Source organism: Bos javanicus, chromosome 20, assembly GCF_032452875.1.
Source record: "Bos javanicus breed banteng chromosome 20, ARS-OSU_banteng_1.0, whole genome shotgun sequence".
Lineage (NCBI taxonomy): Eukaryota > Metazoa > Chordata > Mammalia > Artiodactyla > Bovidae > Bos > Bos javanicus.
Window position 1 is genome coordinate 1,862,565 of NC_083887.1, and position 24,299 is coordinate 1,886,863.

The 24,299-nt window shown below is 46.9% G+C and overlaps 1 protein-coding gene across 2 annotated transcripts in view; it reads left to right on the forward strand.

Moving 5' to 3' along the window:
* Positions 1–24,299, forward strand: part of DOCK2 (dedicator of cytokinesis 2) — a 458,739-nt gene that overhangs the window by 403,103 nt on the left and 31,337 nt on the right. For both annotated transcript variants that reach the window (XM_061393166.1, XM_061393167.1), the window contains 7 exons: positions 6,023–6,179; positions 8,546–8,586; positions 12,711–12,801; positions 13,451–13,570; positions 18,124–18,213; positions 19,962–20,066; positions 21,887–22,028. In XM_061393166.1, the coding sequence (XP_061249150.1) occupies positions 6,023–6,179; positions 8,546–8,586; positions 12,711–12,801; positions 13,451–13,570; positions 18,124–18,213; positions 19,962–20,066; positions 21,887–22,028 (746 nt within the window). The remainder of the gene's footprint in view (positions 1–6,022; positions 6,180–8,545; positions 8,587–12,710; positions 12,802–13,450; positions 13,571–18,123; positions 18,214–19,961; positions 20,067–21,886; positions 22,029–24,299) is intronic.

Here is a 24,299-nt window from a genome sequence, read left to right on the forward strand (position 1 = left end):
TGAGGGCTTCCTTTGTGGCTCAGCTGGTAAAGAATCTGCCTGTGATACAGGAGACCTGGGTTCAATCCCTGGGTTGGGACGATCTGGAAATGGGAAAGGCTACCCACTGCAGTATTCTGGCCCAGAGAATTCCATGGACTGAATAGTCCATGGGGTCACAAAGAGTCAGACATGACTGAGCGACTTTCACTTCACTAGCAGATATGAAATGCTATCTCCCTGTCACTTCAGTTAACATTTCCTACATGGCTAATGATGTGGAGAATCTTTTCCTGTGCACATTGATCATTTGTATGCTGTTGGAGGATTTTCATCTTGGTTCTGCCACTCAGCAGCTGCACACCTTTGGACCAATCATGTAACAGCTTTGGCTTCAGTGTGCCCCATCTGTAAAATGGGGATGATAAGCTTCCTGTGGTTATACTGAAGAATGGACACAGCAGGTAGAAGCTGAATAAATGCTGTTTGATCCGCTTCCTAACTCCCAGCATCTATCTCTGACACCATAAGTGAGGGCTTCTCCTAAGGTGGAGGAATATGGCTCACACATCCCAAGTTCCCTCCTATTTGTAGATTCCCTGATTTGTTTGATTCTCTGATATATAGTCAATCTTGAATTCTTTCCCCAATCCTCTTAGGAAATTTTTGCTCTAACACCAAAAGCACACTGAAGGTCTTATTCTGACCCTCGCCATGACCCTCCCTCCCCGCCCAGCAGGCAGAGCCCAGTGGACAGAGCTGAGTCCCAGGCAGCACCACCCCAGCTGGCCATGCCCCTTCCTGTCACCATGCACAGCCCTCACTAAACAACCTGGAAAGCTGGAGGAGAGACCCTTCCTCTGCTCCTCGCTGGGTATTGAGACTGATTGTCCAGGGAGGAGGTGACATTTTGCCCGTGTTAATATTTTTCTTAAAGCTCAAGAAAGGAAAATCTAAATATTGACCAGAAGTGAAACCAGGGATGGTGCTGGCAATTTCCACTCATATAAGCGGATGGGGCCCTGCAGCCAGTCTTCAGATAATCAGCAGGATTTTCCAATCCTTCCTGAGTGATTATTTATAAAAGGAGTCCTTGGAGGTCAAGGAAATTAAAAACAGCTCATTATCTTTCTGCTGAAATAGAGGTGTGAATGATTTTTCAAAGCTAATCAAGCCCAACCCACAGTATCAGGACCCCATCGAGCACCCAGGGACCAAGTCCCTGCTCCTTCCTTTTGACTTTCTGACCCTCAGTTTCCTTAGCTGCAAATCGGGGATAAAAATACCATCCAACTCTGAGAGCTTTTATTGAGAATGAACAAGACACGTCATGAAAAGTACTTATTACAGCTTGTGATACCTTGTAGGTTGTCTGGAAATAGTAGCTATTATTATCATTAATCTAGTGGATGCATGGGTGTGCTCAGTCACTCAGTCGTGTCCGACTCTTAGTGTCCCCATCGACTGTAGCCACCCAGGCCCCTCTGTCCATGGAATTCTCCAGACAAGAATACTGGAGTGGGTTGCTATTTCCTCTTCCAGGCGATCTTCCCAACCCAGGGATTGAACCTGTGCCTCCTGCATTGGCAGGCAGTTTCTTTACAACTGGGCCCACCTGGGAAGCCCAATCAGGTGGATACTGGTATAATGAGTTGAAGCCATGAGCCTATGTATCATTTCTCTTCCAGCTCCTCCCATCTTTCAGGGCCTCCGCTAATACACAGTACCCACTCTGAGCAGACACAGTCAGGTGGGCACACAGCCTGGCAACTTTTGTGGGTAGAACACGGCTTCCCCTCCGGTAGCAGTTGAAACCCTGAGTCAAGGCACCAGTGTTAGGGCATGCAGTGGTGCTAAATTTCAGTATTCCTATGCTCTTGTGCGTGTACAGCCTTACACAGGATCCTGCCCCTCCCCATCCTTAGAGCTGGCTTTGGAGCCCACTCCCATTGTCCACATCTGTCTTAACATGAGAGTCCCACATTATATGGAATAACAAGACACTTTCTACCCTCCTGTATTCCATCTGCCTGGGAATATTTCTAGAAGGGGTAAGGGGGCCAGACGCCTGAAGGGGACAGAAAAGGTGTATTCTGGGGCCTAGATCTCAAACCAGTTCAGCTGAAAGAGGACCTGTCATAAGAAGCACACCATACACAGTCTTTAAAGGAATAAATGAGAGTCCAGTCCAGCACTGACAGAGGCTGTGGGCCTGGGCTCCTCCCTCTGAAGATCTTCCGTACTGAATGCAAACCATTCTGGGGGGAGTGTGAGTCCCCTCCGTCCCCACCTGGGCAGGAGCACGGATGCCGGGTGCCCAGTGTCCTGCCACCCCTCCTTCCACCAAGTGAGGGATTACCACATCACTTTGAGAGTCTCACAGCTCTTTTTCCTTGTCACTTACACTCCACTGTTGGACTCAAAAGAAAGTGTGTGACCTTGGCAGGATCAAGATTAGAACCCAGCCTCATGGGGGCCTCGAACCTAGCCTACAAATTGAGGGTGATAATGATGCCTACTTCAAGGAGATTATGTGAGCATTGAACAAGATACTCAATAAAGCCAGCTTAGCACAGCATCTGGACCACACGTACTCAGTAAATAATAGTATCATGAATTGTGGTTAGTTTTTATTTCTATATCTGCTTTCACTGCTAGACCTCGAACTCCTGGAGGTCAGTGAATTGCTATTTCTGAAATCTCTGAATCCCTAGTCCCCAGAAGAATTCATGTTGAACACACAGATGGCTAGATGGATGGTGATGAATGATGGATGGATGAGTTATTTCAAACCAATCTGCCCATCCATCTCACCAACCCTAGACCATATGAGCAGTCTTCTTACCTTGTGGCTGAAAAATAGAGTCAGAAGCCCAAGACTTTGTTTTTTCTAAACCCTTGCTTCTCAAAGAACCAACAGTATAGCATCAGCTGGGAGCTTGTTAAAATGCAGAATCTCAGGCCCTAACCCAAATCTGATGAATCAGAATCATGAACACAGTGCCCAGGTGATCCCTGAGCATATTTAAGTCTGCGAAACAGCAGAGAAAACCAGTGGTTCTTAATATTGGCTGCACATTAGAATCACCTCGAGAAAAGAAATAAAATACTGCCTACTGGCTGACCCTCATCTCCAGAGACACAAAGACGTCAACCTAGGGTGGATCTTGAGTTTTGTAGAAGTTCCCCTTATGACTCTACCATGAGCCAGGACAGAGAGCCACTGATCTGGCCGGGCTCACAGCCTCAGATGTCTTCTACCAGGGGGGCTGTGAGAAATCACACCCCAAACACGGGGACAAAATTTGAATGCATTGTCATTAAGATTGAAAGCAAGGCTTGAAGTGACCATCCCAGAAGGAGTGAGGCACAGCTGTGACTGAGCCAGACAGGGCTAAATCACAGAGCAATTTGCATCTCTCCTTGAGAGCAGGGAACAGGTGCTTTTCCTACAGCGAAGATGGATTTGTCTGATCGCAGCCACAGTTTGAGATGTCATCTCCTTGCAGTCTGGTTTGGCTTCTGGGCAAAATGACCCTCCAGAGTCCTTGCCTTCCTTACTTTCCTCCTCCTAGGAACTCTTGGGACCTAAACTGCTGCAGGCAGAGTAGGCAGAAACAGATGTAGCCTGAGAAGTGTTTGCCTACTCAACATGCCTGAGAACACACCAGTGTTTCTCGCAGAAACACTGAAGTGATTGTCTTGATTCCCAAGGTCACCACTTACTAGCAGAGTGATACTGGGAAGGACATTTAACCTCTCTGAGCCTTGATTACCTCATCTTCAAAATAAGAGGAATCATTTTTACTTATCAGAATGACCGTTATTATTTATTAAGAAAAAGTGATTAGACAGTGTCTGGCTCAGTGGTTAAGAATTCACCTGCTAATGCAGGAGATGAAGTAGACATGGGCTCAATCCCTGGGGTCGGAAGACCCCTGGAGGAGGAAATGACAACCCACTCTAGAATCCTTGCCTGGAAAATCCTGTGCACAAAGGAGCCTGGCAGGCTGCAGTCATGGAGTTGCAGAGTCGGACACGACTTAGCAACTGAGCACGTACGCACGGTGCAGAATAAGTGACTGAGAAGTAATCACGAGCAAAGCTGCAGTCCATCTGTGTCTCCTCACCTGGCCTGTGCGCCGCTTAAGAGCAGGCGTAATTATATATATATATGTGTGTGTATATTTATATCTTTCTCCCACCCCCACTCTAGCATATTGCCTAGCACTAATGGTTACTTAAGGAATGTCACCATTTTAGTTTTTGTTCTTACGATTTAGAATATTAATATTACGACAAATGTTGTAACCTGTTCAAATAACATATGAACGTTTACATTGAAAAGTGAGCACTGTCCTCTTCTGTTCCTCCACCTAGACCCTTTGTCTGAAGCAGTGTGTGTTTAGAGCTTGGTGTTTATCCCTCCTGATGGTCACATTTATAAACACACAAAGACACATGAAGTAGACACACACTTCCACTCACGTACAGCATTTGGTGTGTGAGGGCAGATGCTGGAGCCGGACTGTAGTTATTCATATTTACCAGCTGTGCGACCCTGAACAAATTAGTTGACCTCTTTGTGCTTTAATTTCCCCATCAGCAAATATTTCATAAGATTGTGATGGTAGATTAAATGAGTTAAAATTTGTAAGCTGTTTAGAATAATGCCTAGGACATGGTAGGTTCTTTGGAAGATGGTTAAATTAAAAAACAAATATTGTTCTGAGATTTGGTTTTCTCAACTATATACTTTATAGAGATTTTTGTGTCAAAACATTGATCTCTGAGACTTTTTAATGGCTTCATTGAATCATATTTTGTGAATATGCTTTAATTGGACATTTAGAATGGTTCCAACTATTTTGCTATTAGACACAATTTCTAAGTATTATAAATGCACCCTTACCTACTTATGGGATTATTTCTGTAAAATAGATTCCCCAAATAGAATTATTGGATCAAAAGATATGTATTTTTACAATTTTTACAGGTACTCTGAAAACTGCTACCCCAGAAAGTTGTACTGATTCACTCCCAATATGGGTCTATAAAAGTAATTATTTCCCCACACCATTGCCCACACTAGAATTTTATTTTTATTTTTTCTCATTTTGTCGGTGGGGGAAAATTTTAAATACTTTCTACACTATCTGGTCAATGTGCCCATGAGGTCGCTTCAGTTACGTCTGCCTCTTTGCGACCCAATGGACCGTAGCCTGCCAGGCTTCTCTGTCCACGGGATTCTCCAGGCAAGAATACCCAAGTGGGTTGCCATGCCCTCCTCCAGGGGATCTTCTTAACCCAGGGATCCAACCATGTCTGTTACGGCTGAACCTGTCAAGGCAGGTTCTTTACCACTACCACCACCTGGGAAGCCCCAAGTTCAGTTCAGTCACTCAGTTGTGTCTGACTCTGTGAGCCCGTGGACTGCAGCACACCAGGCTTCCCTGTCCATCACCAACTCCTGGAGTTTACTCAAACTCATGTGCATTGAGTGGGTGATGCCATCCAACCATCTCATCCTCTGTCATCCCCTTCTCCTCCTGCCTTCAATCTTTCCCAGCATCAGGGTCTCTTCAAATGAGTCAGTTCTTCACATCAGGTGGCCAAAGTATTGGAGTTTCAGCTTCAGCATCAGTCCTTCCAATGAATATGCAGAACTGATTTCCTTTAGGATGGACTGGTTTGATCTCCTTGCAGTCCAGGGGACTCTCAAGAGTCTTCTCCATCACCACAGTTCAAAAGCATCAGTTCTTAGGCGCTCAGCTTTCTTTCTAGTCCAACTCTCACATCCATACATGACTACTGGAAAAACCATAGGTTTGACTAGACGGGAAGCCCCAAATCAGTGTATAAATAAGGACTGAATAAAGGAACAAAAGGAGACAGTGAACCAAGGGAACTTGGATTCACAGATTGGTTTGGCTTTTACTCCACCCACCCTGCCCCCGCCCCGCCCCGCAGCCCCGCCCAGCCCCGCCCCCAGCGTGCCTTCTCCCGTGCCCTTGAGCTCACCACCCTCCCGTCTGTGCGGCAGCCTGATGGAGTGTGCTGCGGAACACCCGACCATCTACAAGTCGGTGGAGAACTTTGTGAACCTGGTCAAAGGCCTCCTGGAGAAGCTGCTAGATTACCGGGGCGTCATGACGGATGAGAGCAAAGACAACCGCATGAGCTGCACGGTGAACCTGCTGGTATGTGGCCTCTCCCCTTGTCCAATCATGGGACATGTCCAGTCATGGGGGCTGGTCTCACTTTGGGTTCTGCTGTTGCTCTGGGTGAGGAGGCCTCGCTCAGGGCCTTAGAAATCAGAAAAACAGGAGAGGGAATCCCTCTCTTGACATCTACCAGCTCTGTGACTTGAAGTCAATCATTGCCACGTTCCTGTGCCTCAGTTTATCATACACATGAAATGGGAATGAGCGTAGTCAGCTCTCCCTGGCCTTTTGCAGCCCCGTGGACAGGGGTTTGGCATGCACTGATTGAAACAACCACAGACAGAAAGCACCAGGGGGAAAAAAATCCACCAAGTTCCAAAAAGTAAACTTAAATTTACTGGATGCTAGCCACTGTTTACATAGCATTTACATTGGATTTACAACTGTTTATGTAGCATTGACATTGTTTTAGTAAATACAAATAATCTAGAGGTGATTTAAAGTATATGGATGTGTGCAGGTTATATGCAAACACTATTAACGTACCATTTTATGTAAGAGACTTGAGCATCCTTGTGTCCTGGTATCTGTGGTGGTCCGGGCACTGTGACCCTGAAGATACCAAGGGATGGCAGTATCTACTTTGGCACTTATCGCACTACAGAGAAAGCAAGCGGCGGTGTAAAGAGGTTAAGAGTATGAGCTTTGGCGTCACACAGCCTATTCTCACCCTCTCTCGGATAATTAATAGAATACCCAAGGAAATTTTCTGAAGGTTCAGCTTGCTGATCTGTTACATGGTAAAAATAATAGTACCTGATTCATAGGTTATGCAGTCCTGTGGGGGTGTGCTCAGTCGCTCAGTTGTGTCTGACTCTTTGCAACCCCATGGACTGTAACCTGCCAGGCTTCTCTGTCCCTGGAATTTTCCGGGCAAGAGTGCAGTTCTGACCCCTGGTTAACTGCTCGCTGGGTGTTAGTTTCCTTATCTTATGGAATGAAGTACTGCCCATAACTAGGATTTACAGAAGAGTACTGTGGGACAAGCTAACCAGAGCAGCTAACTCCAAACCCAGACTCTTCACCCCTGTACCACACGACCTGCCATGGGCCAGCTCCCAGTCTCCCCTTCCGATGTCCTGTGATGTGGTCATGAGACAGCTAGAGCAGCAACAATGCTTCATATTCACCAGGTCAGCCCACCCTAAGGGAATTAACATGAGTAAGGTTGGCCAAAGGACCACATGGCATCTAGTCCATCAACCCCCCCCCGACATTTCCAGCGCGCCAGCAATATAAATTGTGAGCCCAGAGTTCTGTTGTGTGCCCTCCGATTGCCCTAAGTGGACTCTTTAAACACCCTAGATATTGCCATTGATTTTCTGAAATGCTAAGGGGAGTTAAAATTCCTGCTTACAGCAGAAAGGAATTCATTGCTAATAACTCCACACGGCCTGCTTTACATAAAGGGCACAAACGAGGGGTTTTCTCGGAGTTTAGCAGTTTCTTGTCATTGAAGAGGTAGAAGTTGATTGAAGAAACTGGCCTTCAACTGACAAAATCTGACCTGGGAGAAAGTTGGGAAAGGTAGGTCTGTAAGCAGTTTAAACCCAGCATAGAATTTAAGCACACCTTGTTGATTTTGGTTGTGGCTTAAACACAGTATCACGAAGAACAGGATGGGGTGGGTTTGTCTGTAGGTCTAGTGGGTCTCTGCCAACCACCGCCTGTGCCCTGGAACACACCGTCTCACCCTCGGAGAGCCCGAGGTGCGCATGGGTGCACTGAATTAAGCCTGGATCTTCTCCAGGTGTGGCTCAAGTGTGAGAGCGTACCCTCCTGACGCAAAATCTGTAAGGACTTGTCTTAAAATGCACGTGATTCCAGACCAACCACTGGTCTATGTGAGCCTTGAGATGGAATAGGTATTGCCGAGTTTAAATGTTTTTGTGGAATCTCAGCATAACTCGTGATAGTTCTGTATGATCTGTTATCATCACTGGGATCTATTGTGATTAATGTTACTCTGATTCCAACTCAAGTTCTCCTCAGTGCAGGATCTGAGCTTTTAAAGATCAAGCTGGGCTGCCTTTCATAGTAGACTTGTCAAAGTAAACTTCCTCAGTCTCCTCGAAAGCCTCTCTCTCAATGCAGCAAGTAGCTGGATTGCACCTCCTGATGTGATGGCTGGGGTACTTCCTCTGTCCCTTTATAGTCTAACGATCAGGGAAGTGACTTTCAAGTCAGAATAAGCAGTTTGGTGCATTCAGGAAAGTAAATTTCTTGCTCCCATCTTGCCCAGATAGTAAATAGCCATTTCCTCTCATCCTCATTACAATGCCCTCCACCCCTGCTGTTCTGCAAAGAAAAACACTCATCACTGTTTTTCCTCCCTTCTCTAGAATTTCTACAAAGACAATAATCGGGAAGAGATGTATATAAGGTAAGATTTTTGTTTTCTAAAACCCAAACCTGCTATGTCACTCTTCTGCTAGATATCCATCGATGACTCCCCACTGCCTCCAGCAGGATGTAAGCACACCTTGTTGACACTCGGACCTTCTGATTCCTCTCCATCTTCTTGGACTCAACTCTTTCCATGCTCCTGCAGTCAGCCTCCCAAATCCACCTGGAGTTCTCTGACCTGCCGTGCTGTTTTGCTGTGAATTGTGCTGGTCAATTGCCCTTGTATTTGTTACAAGGCTGGCATGTGAAGCCCTAGTCTAGGGTTTGGAGGGCAAATACTTAGATCATTGGCCAGCCCAACTTCAAAGGGAAAAAATTACCAAGATGTATGATGGCAGCTTCTTTGTAGGCATTTAAAAGACACTTATTTGAAAAATCACATGAAGGATTTTGGGGGGACATTCACCTGAAGCAAAGAACTCCCTTATCAGTGTTTCTTAGAATCTCATTTGTTTCCTTCAAAGTTTTTTTTAAATTACTTTACTCATACAAAAATAATGCATAGTTATTAGCCCCAAAATCCCCATAAAATACAAAGAGACAAAACAAAACTCTTTTTAAATAACTATAATCTATACATATTCCCAGACCGTTTAATATTTATATATTGATCAAATTCTATGCATGACTATTTTTTGAAAAAAAAAAGGGATCATATAGCTCATAATTTATTCTTTGCTTGACAAGAATTCTATGTCAACAGATGTATTTCAGTATAATTTTTAATGAAACTATAAAATTCTCATTCCACAGTATACCATAATTTATATAGCTAGTCCTGTGTTGTTGAACACTTAGGTTGTTTCCAATTTTTTTTTATCATAAATATCAAAATGGCAAAAGTCTTGGACATATATCTTTATGCATCTCCTTGTGAGACAAAGGCCTACAAAGTAGAACTGACTGTAAGATTAACGACCAAGGCCCTTTCAAGGTTTCTGACACATTCAGTTGAAGACCAGACTCCATGTCCAAACTCACTCTGCTATTACTGCAAATATTTTTAGGTACTTTAGCATTATTCCAGAAATAGGAACTATCATTTGGAAAAAAGATAATTCCATAGATTGTCCGGAGCTTGGATAGTATTTATAACATCACTAGACATGACTCACTGCAGAAGCACCGTGCTTTGGGTCCAAAGGACCTGGGGCTTTACTTGTTATCCTCCGTCACCTTGGAAAAATCACTCGGTGTCTTTGGGCTAGGGTTACCCCATGTAGAATTTTTCCATTCTGTTCTGAGGATTAAATGAGATGCTACAGGTAAAGTGCCTGGCCCTTGGTTCCCTCCCCAACCTCTTTTCATTTCTTCCCATTTTAGAAACACAGATGGAGAATCCCAGATTTCCATAAGCTTTATAGATGTGAATCCTGTAGTAGTAATCTAGGAAAACCACATTAGCCTACACCAGACGTTGTAAATAAGATATAGTCTGAAAAATCTGTCCTGTTTGGCAGGCATAGTATTTTAAAAACATTTTTACTTGGTTGCCAAATTTTAAAAATCTAGAGATGTTACATAAAACTCAAAATTTCCCTCTTCTGAAAAACTTGAAAGGTATGGCCACACTGGGCCCACACATCCTGACGACCACCACCTGGGCTGGGTGACAGCATTTTAGACGGGACACAGCACCCCATGGTCTCCATTCCCCATCAGACTTCAGCCCCTCCACCTCACTCAAGCTGCCCATCTGCCATCTGTTTGCATTTGAATCCCTCCCCCAACTCAGGCCCATCAGGGTGTCTTCCATTGCGCTCTGTGGCTGCTTACTAAACCCTTGAGTTGACAAAGGATAGGGAGTATCTTGGTCAGTTAAGGAGTTGAAAGCAGCAGAGAAGCTCTCCCTAGGACCAGTTTCTTTAAGTTTTTCGGACCCAGTCATCAGGGATCAGAGACCAAGGCCAAGCAGGTGGAGACAGGCTAGGATGTGACTGTGTACCCAGGGGTTTCTAAAAGTTGGCCACAGCTGCGCGCTTCTTACGTGCAGGCTACGTGCAATTTCACAATAGCTGGTTGATCAGCAAAAAGTTAAGTGGGGAAGAGTGATTGTAAAGGCAGAAACAGCTGGTGTCAAAACCCGCTTCCACCTGTTTCTAGCTCTACCTACTTTAATGTCTGTCTCAGTTTTCTTATCTAAAGAAAAATTGTTGAGAGGATGAATTGATATTATATAAAAAGCACCCATTAGTGGAATGGATGGATGTACAATCTCTCTGGAATGCCTCCCCCAATTTGTCCTCTTATCTTCAGATCCCAACCCAGGTGTCATACTCGGGAAAGCTTTCCAGAAGCGCCACCTGGATGACACCTGCTCTCATAGGACCCATAGACCTCTCCTCCCAACACTGGCCACAACTGTATTTTTGCAATTACCTCTTTGGTTATTTAGTCGATGCCTGTCTCTTTTCCTAAATTATAACTGCTAACCTCTGAGAACGAATGGGGTCTGCTTTTGCCACCATTCATCTCTCATGCCTGGCACAGCCTGTGTGCTCAGTTCAACTTTGCTGATGGAACAAATAAATGAGCAAAAGGTCACTAGCTCATTAGTATCAGAAACCACTCGTTGGCCTTTCTCCCCTTGAGGATCTTTGGCAGTGCCCACCCTGAGTTCAGGCAGCCTCCGTTTGGTCCACTGGCCACGTTTTATGTAGCCAAAGACATTAAACCCTAGCTCCTCCTTGGGTGACATTCTGTGCAGAAAATTTTCTTATAACAGGAAATCTAACCCTGAGCACTGAGACCTAACTTGAGTGCAGATGCTTGAGAAGCCCTTTGTTCCCTGTAGTTCGATAGCCAAGGCAGAATTTTGGCCCATTACAGACAGTGCCTTTCCTCTCAGAGGAAGGATCAGGGCATTGCATCACAGCAGCTTCCCTTCACCAAATTGCTAAGAGCTGGGCTTAAAAAATGCTCCTGATGACATGCAAGTCACCAAAGCAATGGCTTTTTGGTTCTGGATTCTGTTTCCAACATTGGCAGGAGAGAATGTTTTGTAGAAGAACCTGATGCACGATGATAATAGATAATAGCTGTCACTGCTCAGTGCTGGCTACAGGCTAATCACTTTCAGTGGATCCTGGCATTTATTAGTAGCAATGCTGGCTGTCACTTACAGAGCCTTTTCTGCAGTCTGCTTGGCCCTTTGTAGGCCCAGAAACTCTATGGGCAGGTTCTGTGAGCACTACCGTTTTACACATGAGCAAACTAAGGCACAGAGAAGTTGACTCAGTTAATACACATTATGTATCAAATAATTGATTGAAACTCCCTTCCTCTGATCCTGTCCTGTTCTTAATATCTTTCAACCCTAGTCATCCCAGGGTTCAGAGCTAGATCATCACGTTGCAGAAGGGTAGGAGATGGGAATGTCATTACAGTTGAATTGTAGATTCTTTCTACAATGCCTCCACCTGAATGTCTAATCTCTAACCCCTTTCTTTACTTATCAGAAATTTCACTTCCTTTACACCTTGGGAGCACTGAAGGGAGGGTAGAAGTTCCCCTTTACGGCGCTATGACTTGTTCATGCCCTTGGAGTTGTACAATGATCAGAGTATAGTCTCTGAGGGCGGTTAAACTAGAACCATATTCCAGTTCTTCATTCGTTAGCACATGACCTCCAACGAGCCATTTGCTTCTCCTTCCTTGATTTTTGCTTACTTGTCATATTGCATTGGCCAGAGTCTTCAGTATGAAGTTGAATACTGGCTGGAATGATACCTAACCTCTCCAGGCCAGAGCTTTCTTATCTGTGAATGAAAATTCTCAGTGGACCCATTTTACAGGATGGTCAAGCTATCTAAAATACTGGGCATGGTTCCTGTCGCACCTTAAATGTCCTGCAACTTCTAGGGGCTATCACTGTCACCCCTGTGAGGGGACTGAATATCAGAAAACGGAGGACTCCCTTGTGAACCCAAGAGGTAGCCAGCTGCTGTCTCTGGCCTGGCCCTACCACCTGCATTCTTACTGCATCTGGTGATTTAGGAGGACTCCCTTGTGAACCCAAGAGGTATCCAGCTGCTGTCTCTGGCCTGGCCCTACCACCTGCATTCTTACTGCACCTGGTGATTTAACATATTTCCCAAACAGGTACCTGTACAAACTCCGCGACCTTCACCTGGACTGTGACAACTACACAGAGGCTGCCTATACACTCCTCCTCCACACCTGGCTTCTCAAGGTACTGCCCTCCCAATGAAGGGGGTTCATGCTGACATCCCCATGGAGCCCTCACAGCAAGTTGAAAAGTTAAAAAAAAAAGAAAAGAAAAGAAAAATTAGCCAAATAAATTTTGTTTTCCCCTGTGTCCCCAAGCTTTTAACCTGGCAGGTTACTTTTCTGCACTGTTCTGTCTGGACACATAAGGTTTCAAGTGACCTTCACATTTAGCAGCAACAAGAACCCCCTGAGACATATCTTGCAGTTTTACATAACATTCAAACTATTTTATATAACATCCAAGCATCAACTATAAATCATTAGCATGCCCTGTGAGCTGTTTTTCTTCTCTTGAAAGTGCTGCTGGAGCAGGACAAAGTCTCAAGGATTTCCTTTGGGTTTTGAAGAGCTGGGGCCATGTCTTGCAGGGATTCAGAGAAAAATCCTACAATCCATACACAGGAGCCAACAGAGAGTCCAGAGAGTCAATAAGTGTGACTCCGCAGAAACGGAGAGGTGCTTCCTGTGGAACCTGTGGGCCAACATCATCTCTCTGATTGACGCTCAGGGCAGCAAGGACACAGGCAGGGGTGTCTGCAGGGCTTCCTCCCACTCCTCAGCAGTAGGGGAGACACCTGCCCTGGGTAACTGCGTGTGTCCTCTCTCTGCAGTGGTCAGATGAGCAGTGCGCATCGCAGGTCATGCAGACAGGCCAGCAGCACCCGCAGACCCACCGGCAGCTGAAGGAGACGCTGTATGATATCATCATAGGCTACTTTGACAAAGGAAAGGTAATTGGTCCCTGCCCTTCCTCTCTCCGTGGGAACCCTAGCTTCTGGGGAGGACTGTTCTCTCCCATACTCTACATGCAATCCATCTGCAGGTCTGGTCAGCACTCCTGCCCAACTCTAAGTGTGATCATTTCTCCCGATCCCCATTCCTACTACATATGTTCAAGGCACCAGCATTGCTCACCTGGACACAATGAGTCCTATGCAATAGCCCTGTATCCTCTATTCCTCTGCAACAGGTCATCCTTCATATAGGAAACAGGGTGATCATAAAACATACTTATCCCATAGAATATAACCCATTGTCCTGCTTACGGTCATCTCAAACAGCCATCCCAACACTTAGATCAAATTGCAATCTTTCCCATGACCCATGAGGCCACATACGAGCTGTCCTCTGACTGTCTCTCCCGTGTCAACTCTGCCAGGCTCCCTCTTGCTCACATGTTCCGTGCCAAGCTCTTCTCCACCTCAGGGCCTATGCACTTACTTTTCCCAGCTTAGGACATTTCTCCTCCATATCTTACCGTGGCCAGTTCCTTCTCACAGCTCAGGGTTTTGCCCAAGCAAAGAATGCCATGTCCTGAAGGAGGCCTTCCCAGACCACACGCAGCAGCACCCCTGCTGTGAGTCATACTTAGTTCTTCTTCAAAGCACTCATCACTGTCAGACATCGCCTCGATCGTTTTGTTTTCACTCGTTCATTGTCTGGCTGTCCACTTTAGAAGGCCAAGAGCAAAGATATTTGTCTTGTCCACTGCCGAGTGCCTAGTAGACCCTAACAATGGGACCCAAAAGATACATGTTGAATACATTTATTAATTGAATGTATGAATGGCATCATGGTGTCGTCATTGATCTCTAAACAGCAAGATCAGGGTGATTTGTCATGTTTTATCTGGAGATTGGCCAAACCAGGTACTGTCCACCCTCCAGCCTCCGACTGACCCTCCAGGAAGCACCAACTCAAATGCTACAAGGAGACACAGTAGGTGGCTGAGAGCTCAGGATCTGGGTTGCAAGCCTCATTCCTTTACCACCTACAATCCCCATGGCCTTCCAGAGATTCCAGTTCCCCATCCATAATAGTGAGAGATTGACAGTACCTACTTTCTAGCTGCATTGTGAAAATTAGGTGAGAAAATGATGTAAAGCACTTAGCATAAGACCTGGTACATAGTACTAACTTGTTCCGTTTTTTTAAATATTTATTTATTTAGGGGCTTCTCTGGTGGCTCAAATGGTAAAGAATCCACTTGCAATGCAAGGGACTCAGGTTTGACCCCTGGGTCGGGAAGCTCCCCTGGAGAAGAGAAGTGGCTCTCCACTCCAGTGTTCTTGCCTGGAGAATCCCGTGAACAGAGGAGCCTGGTGGGCTCCGGTCTGTGGGGTCACAAAGAGTTGGCCATGACTGAGCGACTAAGCATGAGCACGTTTATTTATCTGTCTGTGCCAGGTCTTAGTAGCAGCATGCAGGATTTTTTTTTTTTTTTAATCGTGACGTGTGGACCCTTAGTTGCAGTGTGCAAACTCAGTTCTCTGCCCTTGAGGCCCCAGCTGACTGCCTGCTTCCTCTCACAAGCTTTTCCTGAGTCCTCCAGCTTACCTACAGCCCTGCCTCTTTGAATGGCCTGGCCTCTTACAGTTCACCAGGCACAATTTAACACTGACTTTTGGCCTGTTCTGTCACCGCAGTTCATTGCATCTGTCTTGGTGTGATCTCCCCACCTTCCCTGAAAAGATACAATGAGGTAATGTCTGTGGAAGGGTGTATAAATTCCCAGGCACTGAGCAATTGGAGAAGACTGTTTTAATAATTTACGGCCATAAGCCTCTCGAGGGCAGAGGCCTGGCCCTCTCTGGAGCCTCACGTCCTGCTGGGCATCGAGTCTGAGCTCAGTCTTGGTTTATCGGCTGATGAAGTCAGTCATGCTGGGAAAACCCTGAAAGGACCTGTCAGGCCGGTATCCGACTCAGCCAACCCTTCGCTGAGCAGAGAGGAAGAAGGCATAAGCCCCAGTACTAAGGGACGTATTACTAGCCGGCAAAGCACACATATGGGTCATCATCTTTTTTATTTTTTGCACATAACCCCTTGGTGTTGTGCAATAATGAGGAGGAAGAGGGTGGGAACAGGGTGCTGCTAAAGCGCTTCAGGGGCAGAGAGGAGGGAGCGGATGGGTATAGCTCCCTCTATGTGCCACTGCTGCGGTGGCTTCTAGAATGAAGCCCAAAGTCTTCAGCATCCCTTTGACTTCCTTTCCCCATACCTCCCCTCATGGAGCCTTATTGATCTAGACACATGAAATGACTTTCTACTCCTGAAGTCCTCTTTTCATTACCTGATGGACTCCTCCACATCCCTCAAAACCCAGCTAGTGCATCTGCTCGTGTGTGCACTTGACCCACTTCTGTTTCAGGGGAGCAGAGACTGTCTTGTCCATCCATCACTTCCCATCCCTGTGTGCCATGCCCAGAAGCCAGCAGGTGCTCAGTGACCAGCGTAGGAGACTCAGGGGTCAGTGACTGGCAGAGGTCCTAGTGACCACACGGGCAGACCTAAAGGACGTTCCAGCCATTTGACTCCCTGCCTGTCTCCCTTCTTAGCCCCTCACTGATCCCTTAACACGTAAGGAGGGTATTTCTGGCATATTATGACCAAAAGTTGGCAAAGACCTCCACTTGAGCCAAACAGCCCCCTGGCCCAGCCCTGGGCCTTTAACCCCATCTTCTCATTCAGGCTAAGGAGAGAGAACCAGCCCATACTCGCCTGTGGACTTGATTCCTCCTGGCACGTAAAGCATTTTTATGCTGCTCACTAAGCTGTCCATGGGTTTACAGCCGTAGTCCTCCACTCAGCACTTGCTTTTATTTATTTTTATGCTTGGATGCAGAGAGAGCACTTCTGCAACAAAGCACACACTGCATTTTGGCAACCTCCCCTCTCTCCTCCCCCTCCTCCCCCAACTTCTCCATTTAGGTGCATCTTCCATTTGAAGCCAAATTTGAAATGTAATGGGTGTCCCTTGAGATTGCCAGATCTCCAGCCCACCCAGCACCTCCCTCTGCCCCTCTGTAGAGGTTCCGGACTGCTGTGGTCTAGGATGGAAGGACCATCTATTGGTTTCAGTTAAAATGGAACAGATGGAAAGGACCCCCTCTATCCAGAGGGTTTTTTTTTCCAGAATTTTTTTAAAGATGCAAAAGACCTGTTTAAAAAAAGTTTTCATCACTTTTTTTAATACTCTAGTACCTCCTCCACCTCTATGCCGCCCATTGCTCACTCACCCTAAATAATTCAGTTAAGAAGTGATGGTATAAAGGCTTATTTATGCAAGATGAGTAAATTCTAGACATCTCTGTACAACATTGGGCCTATAGTTAACAGTTCTGTGTTATGCCTTTAAAAACCTGTTAAGTGGGCAGATCTCAGGTTAAGTGTTCTTACCACATTTGTTTTTTAAAGTGAGAGAAAGAGAAGGGTGGAAGGGAAGGAGGGAAGGAAGTTGGCCAAAGGGAAAAAGAAAGTGATGGGACTGGCAGAGTGAAAAGATCCCAGTAGCAAACATCAAGAGAACTGTATCTGGCTCCAACTCTAGCCTCAGAAATTCGCTGCCTGCTTATTTTCTTTGTGAACCATTTTTCTTTGGGAAATCTCTGGTGGCTCAGATAGTAAAGATCCACCTGCAATGCAGGAGGCCCAGCTCTGAAACCTGGGTCAGGAAGATCCCCTGGAGAAGGGAATGGCTATCCAATCTAGTATTCTTGCCTGGAGAATCCCACAAACAGAGGAGTGTGGTGGGCTACAGTCCATGGGGTTGCAAAGAGGTCAGACATGATGGAGGGACTAACACTTTCACTTTCTAAGGGAGGAGATTTTTTTTAACTGGAGGAAAATTGCTTTGCAATGTTTACAGTGCTGTGTTGGTTTCTGCTGTACAACAGCATGGATCAGTCACACACACACCACATATATCCCCTGCCTCTTGAGCCTCCTTCCTCTCCTGCCATCTCACCCCTCTAGGTCATCATAGAGCACCAGACTGGGCTCCCTGTGCTGTATAGCAGCTTCCCACTGGCTACCTATTTTACACATGGTAGTATATATTTGTCAATGCTACTTCCTCAGTTTGGCCCACTAAAGCTTAGTATAAGGTCCAGGGTCATCCTCAAGTGCACATCCTGGCCCTGCTTTAGGTTAGGCCTTTGACCTGGGGTGGATGCTCTGCCGGTCTGAACTCTGTTTCTCACCTGGGAAATGCAGGTGCTGCTAGTCACCTCTCAGAGGGGTTGTAAAGATCCAGAGAGCATGTAAATAAAGCACTTAGCCTACTGTGTGGATGTTCATTATTTATCAGGAAGCTAGGGTGAGAAGCAGAGGATAGGCCTGCTTCTTGGGATGCCTTTGCTTCCCTGGGTACGGGGCAGGGTCTGGGCTACAGGGAGGCCTGTGGCTCAGTCCCAGATATGGAGCTGCCCCGGTGCCTTCCTCGGCAATGGCTCTGCAAGCCTGGAGCCCCCTGTAACCTTTGTCTCCATGACCTTCCTTGTAGATGTGGGAAGAGGCCATCAGTCTGTGCAAGGAGCTGGCAGAACAGTATGAGATGGAAATCTTTGACTATGAGCTGCTGAGCCAGAACTTGGTAAGGAGTCCCCAGGGGGAGCCGGCTGCCCTGGAGGTTGGGTGCTTGGGGCCTTGGCTGGGCAGAGAGGCTGGGGAGACTGGGAGCCGAGGCAGGAGACATGTGGGGGTAGGGCCCCGGGAAAGGAACGGAAGTCGGGCTGAGCCGAGCCAAACTGTGCTGAGCATCTCCCTCCCAGCTGGGAATATTTCCAGAGGGAGGTCTTCTGGGAAAGCTCATGGGGCACAGTTTCTCTGATGGAGCGCTAAGTACCTGCCTGGTGCTGGGGCTGCTGCTTCTGCTGCACACCCAATAAACACTGTACCACATTTGCTGTGAAATTCCCACAAATCACTAAACCAATTAGATAAAAACGCAAATCCGTGCTTTCTGATTAACAGATAAATCACATTAAAGTGCTCCCCATCTGGCCATTCCCATTAGCTCCTGGAAGCTCGTGATTTGGTGGGGAAAGTGGGAAGTAGGGGGAAGCAGAGGCCCGGGCTGGTGGGGAGGTGGCCTGGGGGGCTGCTCTCCCCACACACATGTCCTGGTGGCCTGAGACCCAGGACTCCAGGGCCCCATCTGAGCGCGTTTTGAGAGGTTAGTCAGTCCCACTCTTTCTAGGGAACTGTGAAATGAGAGTCAGAGTGTTGGAAGAGGACTGATGGCTTGTCTGGTGGGGGGATGGGTGTGGAATATAGTGTTCTCAGGTATGACGTCAACACACGTACCTCTGCACCAAGAGACACTTAGGTCTGCCTGAGTCTGCCCACATAGATGTTCGCGGATATGGAGGTACGCACGCCTTCTAATGTATGCAGCACACACCTATAGCGCCTGAAAGAGGAAACAGCAACCCACTCCAGTATTGTTTCCTGGAGAGTCCCATGGACAGAGGAACCTGGTGGGCTATAATCCGTGGGATCGCAAAAGAGTTGGACACAACTTAGCAACTAAAACAAGCAAATAATTTGTACTAACAACTACATACTTCCTGTGTTACGGACTAAACCATCACCACCACCACCCATGCACACGCATGCATGCACACACACCCAGTATACATTCACGCACACACTAATGGGCGTGTATGGCTGTGCACCAAGCCCGCATCACACAAGTTCACATCCAGGGCCACACACGTTTATCTTCCATATTGTGTTCAATGTGAAATGCTGTCGTCTGTGAGCTGCACCATTCTGTTTTACCTGCCCTGTCATGACTTCTCTCCAGTTAATAGCGATTGGAAGATGCCATTAGGTACAAAGTAAAACACAAACTCTTTTCAAAGATGTTAAAATATAAAAGCAGGCACCTCTTGGAACTGGTGAAGTACGTTGGGTGCATATACACAGGAAGACATCCATATCCAGAAACACTTACCCATCTATAGACGGCCCCAGACACACTCCCGGTGGGAGCAGAGTGATGATGCTGGTGGGGCTCCTAACAGCCGGCTGGATGCAGTTCCGTACTTACTGGATGCACTGAGATACCACTTCCTTATCTGCAGAGCAGAGATACAGTTCCTTGGGGTTGTTAGGAGGGTGGTGCAAGTACCCGTGTTACTGCAGGTAGGATGATTAACAGGGTACCTGGTATATTGTAAATATATCACTATTACAGTGCCAGACAGTTCTGTGAATATGCAAACGTGCGCTTGGCACATTCGTTCTGGTGTCATGATCACGTCTTAACCCCTCGGAGCTGAATGTGCCTTTAATACACATCTGTGGTGTTACAAGCTGTGAGTTCTCTTCTTTCAGATCCAGCAGGCAAAATTCTATGAAAACATCATGAAAATCCTCAGACCGAAGCCAGACTACTTTGCTGTTGGATACTACGGCCAGGGTTTCCCCTCCTTCCTCCGGGTAAGTCTGTAAGGCCAGGGTCCCGGGCCCCCACTTCTCGGCTCTCCCTTTGTTCTTTGAGGCTCTGCTTGAGCTCAGATCTGGTGCCCTCTGGTGTCCGAGTGCTGTCCCTTCCCCTGCACATTCCTCAGTCCCCCTCCACTAACAGCACCTCAGCCACCCTCTGTGTTTCTCTACATACATGGCAACCTTGGCTGTCTTGTGAGGTAGTGAGCACACCGTCCCAGGGACAAGGTGCTCAGAGGGGCCGGAGGAGCTCTGCTACCCAGCAGGAACTGTATTGCACAAGTTCTCAAACCTTTTGGTCTCAGGGCCATTTTATCTCTTAAAAATATGACCAAGGTCCCCAGAGAACTTCCGTATTTGTAGACTTTATCTATCTGCATTTATGACATCCAAAATTAAAACTAAGACAGTTTTAAAATGCAGTTGTCCCTTGGTACTCCCAGGAATTGGTTTTAAGACCCTGTGCAGAGAAACAACGCCTGAGGATCCTCAAGTCCTTTATATGAAATAGTGTAGTGTTTGCATACTATCTCCTAAATGGTTCAAATCACCTCTAGATTACTTACAATACTAAATACAATGTAAATGCTTTGTAAATAGTTGCTGGAATGCAACAAACTCAAGTTTTGCTTTTTGGAAGTTTCTAGATTTTTTTTTCAAATATTTTTGAATCATGGTTGATTGAATCCATGGAATAAGATCCTGAGGATATGAAAGGTTAGCTGTTTAGTACTAGTTATGGAGGGTAAACAACTTATTTAAAAATAATGATAATAAACCCATCCTGACTTGACTTGAAGTTGCTTCAGTTATGTCCAACTCTTTGCAACCCTATGGACTGTAGTCCAGCAGGCTCCTGTCCATGGGATCTCCCAAGCAGGAATACTGGAGTGGGTTGCCACCATTCTCCAGGGGATCTTCCCAGCCCAGGGATGGAACCCAGGCATTTCAGGCATATTCTTTACCAGCTGAGCCACGGGGAAGCCCAAGAAAACTGGAGTGGGTAGCCTATCCCTTCTCCAGTGGATCTTCCCGACCCAGGAATCGAACTGGGGTCTCCTGCATTGCAGGCAGATTCTTTACCAACTGAGCTCTCAGGGAAGCCCAAAATGAGGATCCAGGTTTGGAAACATTGATACAGGCATGGGTTTGGACAGAAGAGTTCAGAGTACCATTAGAGGCAGCACAGTGGCACAGATAGGGTCCAGAACAGGGTTTCTCAACCTCAGCTCTATAGATGCTTTAGACTAGAGAACGCTCAGCTATGGGCCGATCCTCTGCATTGAAGCCTTCTTGCCCACTAGGTCCCAGGTCTCCACTCCTCCTTGGAGCTGTAACAATCAAAACTGTTTCCAGACATAACCAGCATCCCTCAAGAGGCAAAATCACTGCCTGTTTAAAAACTAGTGGTCTAGAAGGAGCTAACATGTCAGGGAAGGGTAAAGTGTTTCCATGGTGCCTCGTGATGAAGGACCCGCATGCTGGTCCTTTGTGGCCATGTAGATGGGAGAGTGGGTGTGAAAGTGGAGTGAGGAATCTCCCTGGAGGCTGTACATAGGATGGTTTGAAGAAAACATTCTCAGCATCCATGATCTCTTCTCCCTTTAGAACCAATCCTTTTAAAAAAGTGGTGTGCCCAGCTAGAAGGTGTGTGAGTTGAGGTTCCATCCTTTCCCTGGAGGGGAGAAAGAGGGTGGAGAGATCTCTAGGCTATCACCACAGCCCTGTGCTCCTGACCAGCCTCCCAGCTTGGCTTGAGCCATCTCCTCCAAGCCTGGGCCCTGGGATCTCTGATGGATGTCCTTTCTCTGCAGAACAAAGTGTTCATCTACCGAGGGAAAGAGTATGAGCGAAGAGAAGATTTCCAGATGCAGCTGATGAGCCAGTTCCCCAACGCAGAGAAGATGAACACAACCTCTGCACCTGGGGATGATGTGAAGAACGCCCCAGGCCAGTGTATCCTTAACAAATGCCCCTGCCAAGGGCCTGGCATGGGCCACCCTGCCAGGACTTCAACCCACAGAGCCCGGTCCTAGAGCTGGGGACTGCTGCCAGAATCACTGCAGTGGTGCCAGTTCCAGTGTCCAGTGCGGGCTCCAAAAAGAACCCATCTCAGGAAACTCTCAGTTTTGCGTTCATTGATAAATTCACTCATTCCTTCTTTCTTTGTGATGATTACCATTAAGCCCTGACTCTGCCAAGCATTTCCTTGTACAGGGAACCAGCGATTACACTCACAAAGTGGCCCCACCTCCAGGGAGCTTCCAGTCTAGCAAGTAAAAGACGTTTACAGCATCATTAAATAGGTATTTGTAAAAATGTGATCGAGGCTATAAGAAAGCCCTGCTGTTTGCCATGATCGGGAGGGAAGGGAAGTCTTCCTTGAGGAAGGTGATATTGAAGGTGAGTGGTGAGGTGGGAAAATGTCCTAGACAGAGGGAAAGAGCATCGTGTGCAAAGGCCCTGAGGTTCCAGGAACTGACGTGGTGCCACGTAGGCTTACAGTGAACTCAGCGCTCCTGAGCAAGCCTGCAGGGCCGTCCTTCCTCTGGCCCCTGCCTGTGTCTCCAGCATCATTGCCCCCACTTTTCCTTCCCTCTCTCATGCTTCTGGGCCACACAGATCTTGTTTCTGTTCCGTAAACGTGCCCAGCTGGTTCTTGCCTCTGGGCCTGTGTGTTTTCCCTTGTCTTTGCTTAGAACGCCTTTCCCTCAGCTCCTTTCTCACCCATCAAATTCTCACTCAGCGGCACCTCCCAGAGGAGGCCTTCCTTGGTCACCTTATTGGAAGCCTTCAGTACTCTGCTGTCTCAACCCCTGTTTGCTTTTGTTTAGCAAACTGATCTCTATCTGTCATTATCTTTTGTGATTTCAAATGTAAAACTACTTCACACGTGGTAGTGTACGTATGTCAGTCAATAGCGCGGAGAGAAAAAGACCAAGAAGGTGCAATCTGTTCATAGGGCATGTATTGTATACGTGTGTGCTCAGAGGCGTCCAACTCCCTGTGACCCCATGGACTGTAGCCCACCAGGCTCCTCTGTCCAGAGAATTTTCCAGGCAAGAATACTAGAGTGGGTTGCCATTTCCTCCTCCAAGAGATCTTCCCAACCCAGGGATCGAATCCGTGTCTCTTGCATCTCCCTGCACTGGCAGGCAGATTCTTTACCACTGTGCCGCCTGGGAAGTCGGGGATAGATATCAAGTTAACATTAAAAATACATTCCAATATACAGTAGGTGCAGACAAATACTGTTTGATTCCACTTATATGAGGTACCTAGAATAGTCAGATTCATAGAGTCAGAAAGTGTCCTGGTAGATGCCAGGGGCCAGGGAGTGGGGCTTGGGGACGGGTGATGGGGACTTGGGCTTCCCCAGTGGCCCAATGGTAAAGAATCCGCCTGCAATGCAGGACGCAGGAGCTATGGGTTCGATCTCTGGGTTGGGAAGATCCCCTGGAGGAGGGCATGGCAACCCTCCTCTACAGTATTCTTGCCTGGAGAATCCCATGGACAGAGGAGCCTGGTGGGTTACAGTCCACAGGGTCACAGAGAGTCAGATGTGACCGAAGTGACTTAACATGCACACACGCATGCACAATGGGGACTTAGTGTTTGATGAGGACAGAGTTTCTGTTTAGGAAGGTGAAAAATTTGGGAGATGGATGATGGTGATAGTTGCACAACGACGGCATGTACTTGGTGCCACTGAACTGTAGAGTTAAATATGGTTAAACTGTTATGCTTTGATAATGTGACTTGTAACCACAGTTGTTCAGTTGCTCAGTCGTGCCCGACTCTCTGCAGCCCCATGGACTGCAGCACTCCAGGCTTCCCTGTCCTTCACCATCTCCCAGAGTTTGCTCAAACTCATGCCCATTGAGTCAGTGATGCCATCCAACCATCTCGTCCTCTGTCATCTCCTTCTCCTCCCGCCTTCAATCTTTCCCAGCACCAGGGGCTTTTCTACAATAAAAAGGATTAAAAAAGAAAAATGGTAGAAGTAGCACGGAAGCTGCAGGAAGGCGGAGACCGTGCTCTTGCTCACTGCAGTGATCCTCCAAGGCAGCTCTCAGGAAACACTTGCTGGCCAACAGAAAGAGAAAGAAGACAAGAGAGAGGGGGAAGAAAGGGGAGCTCGAGAAATGTAGGAGGGAGGGAGGCATGGATGCAGCGAGCTGTCTGGGGCACACAGGAAGTCGAAGTGACAGGAGATGGTGCTGGTGC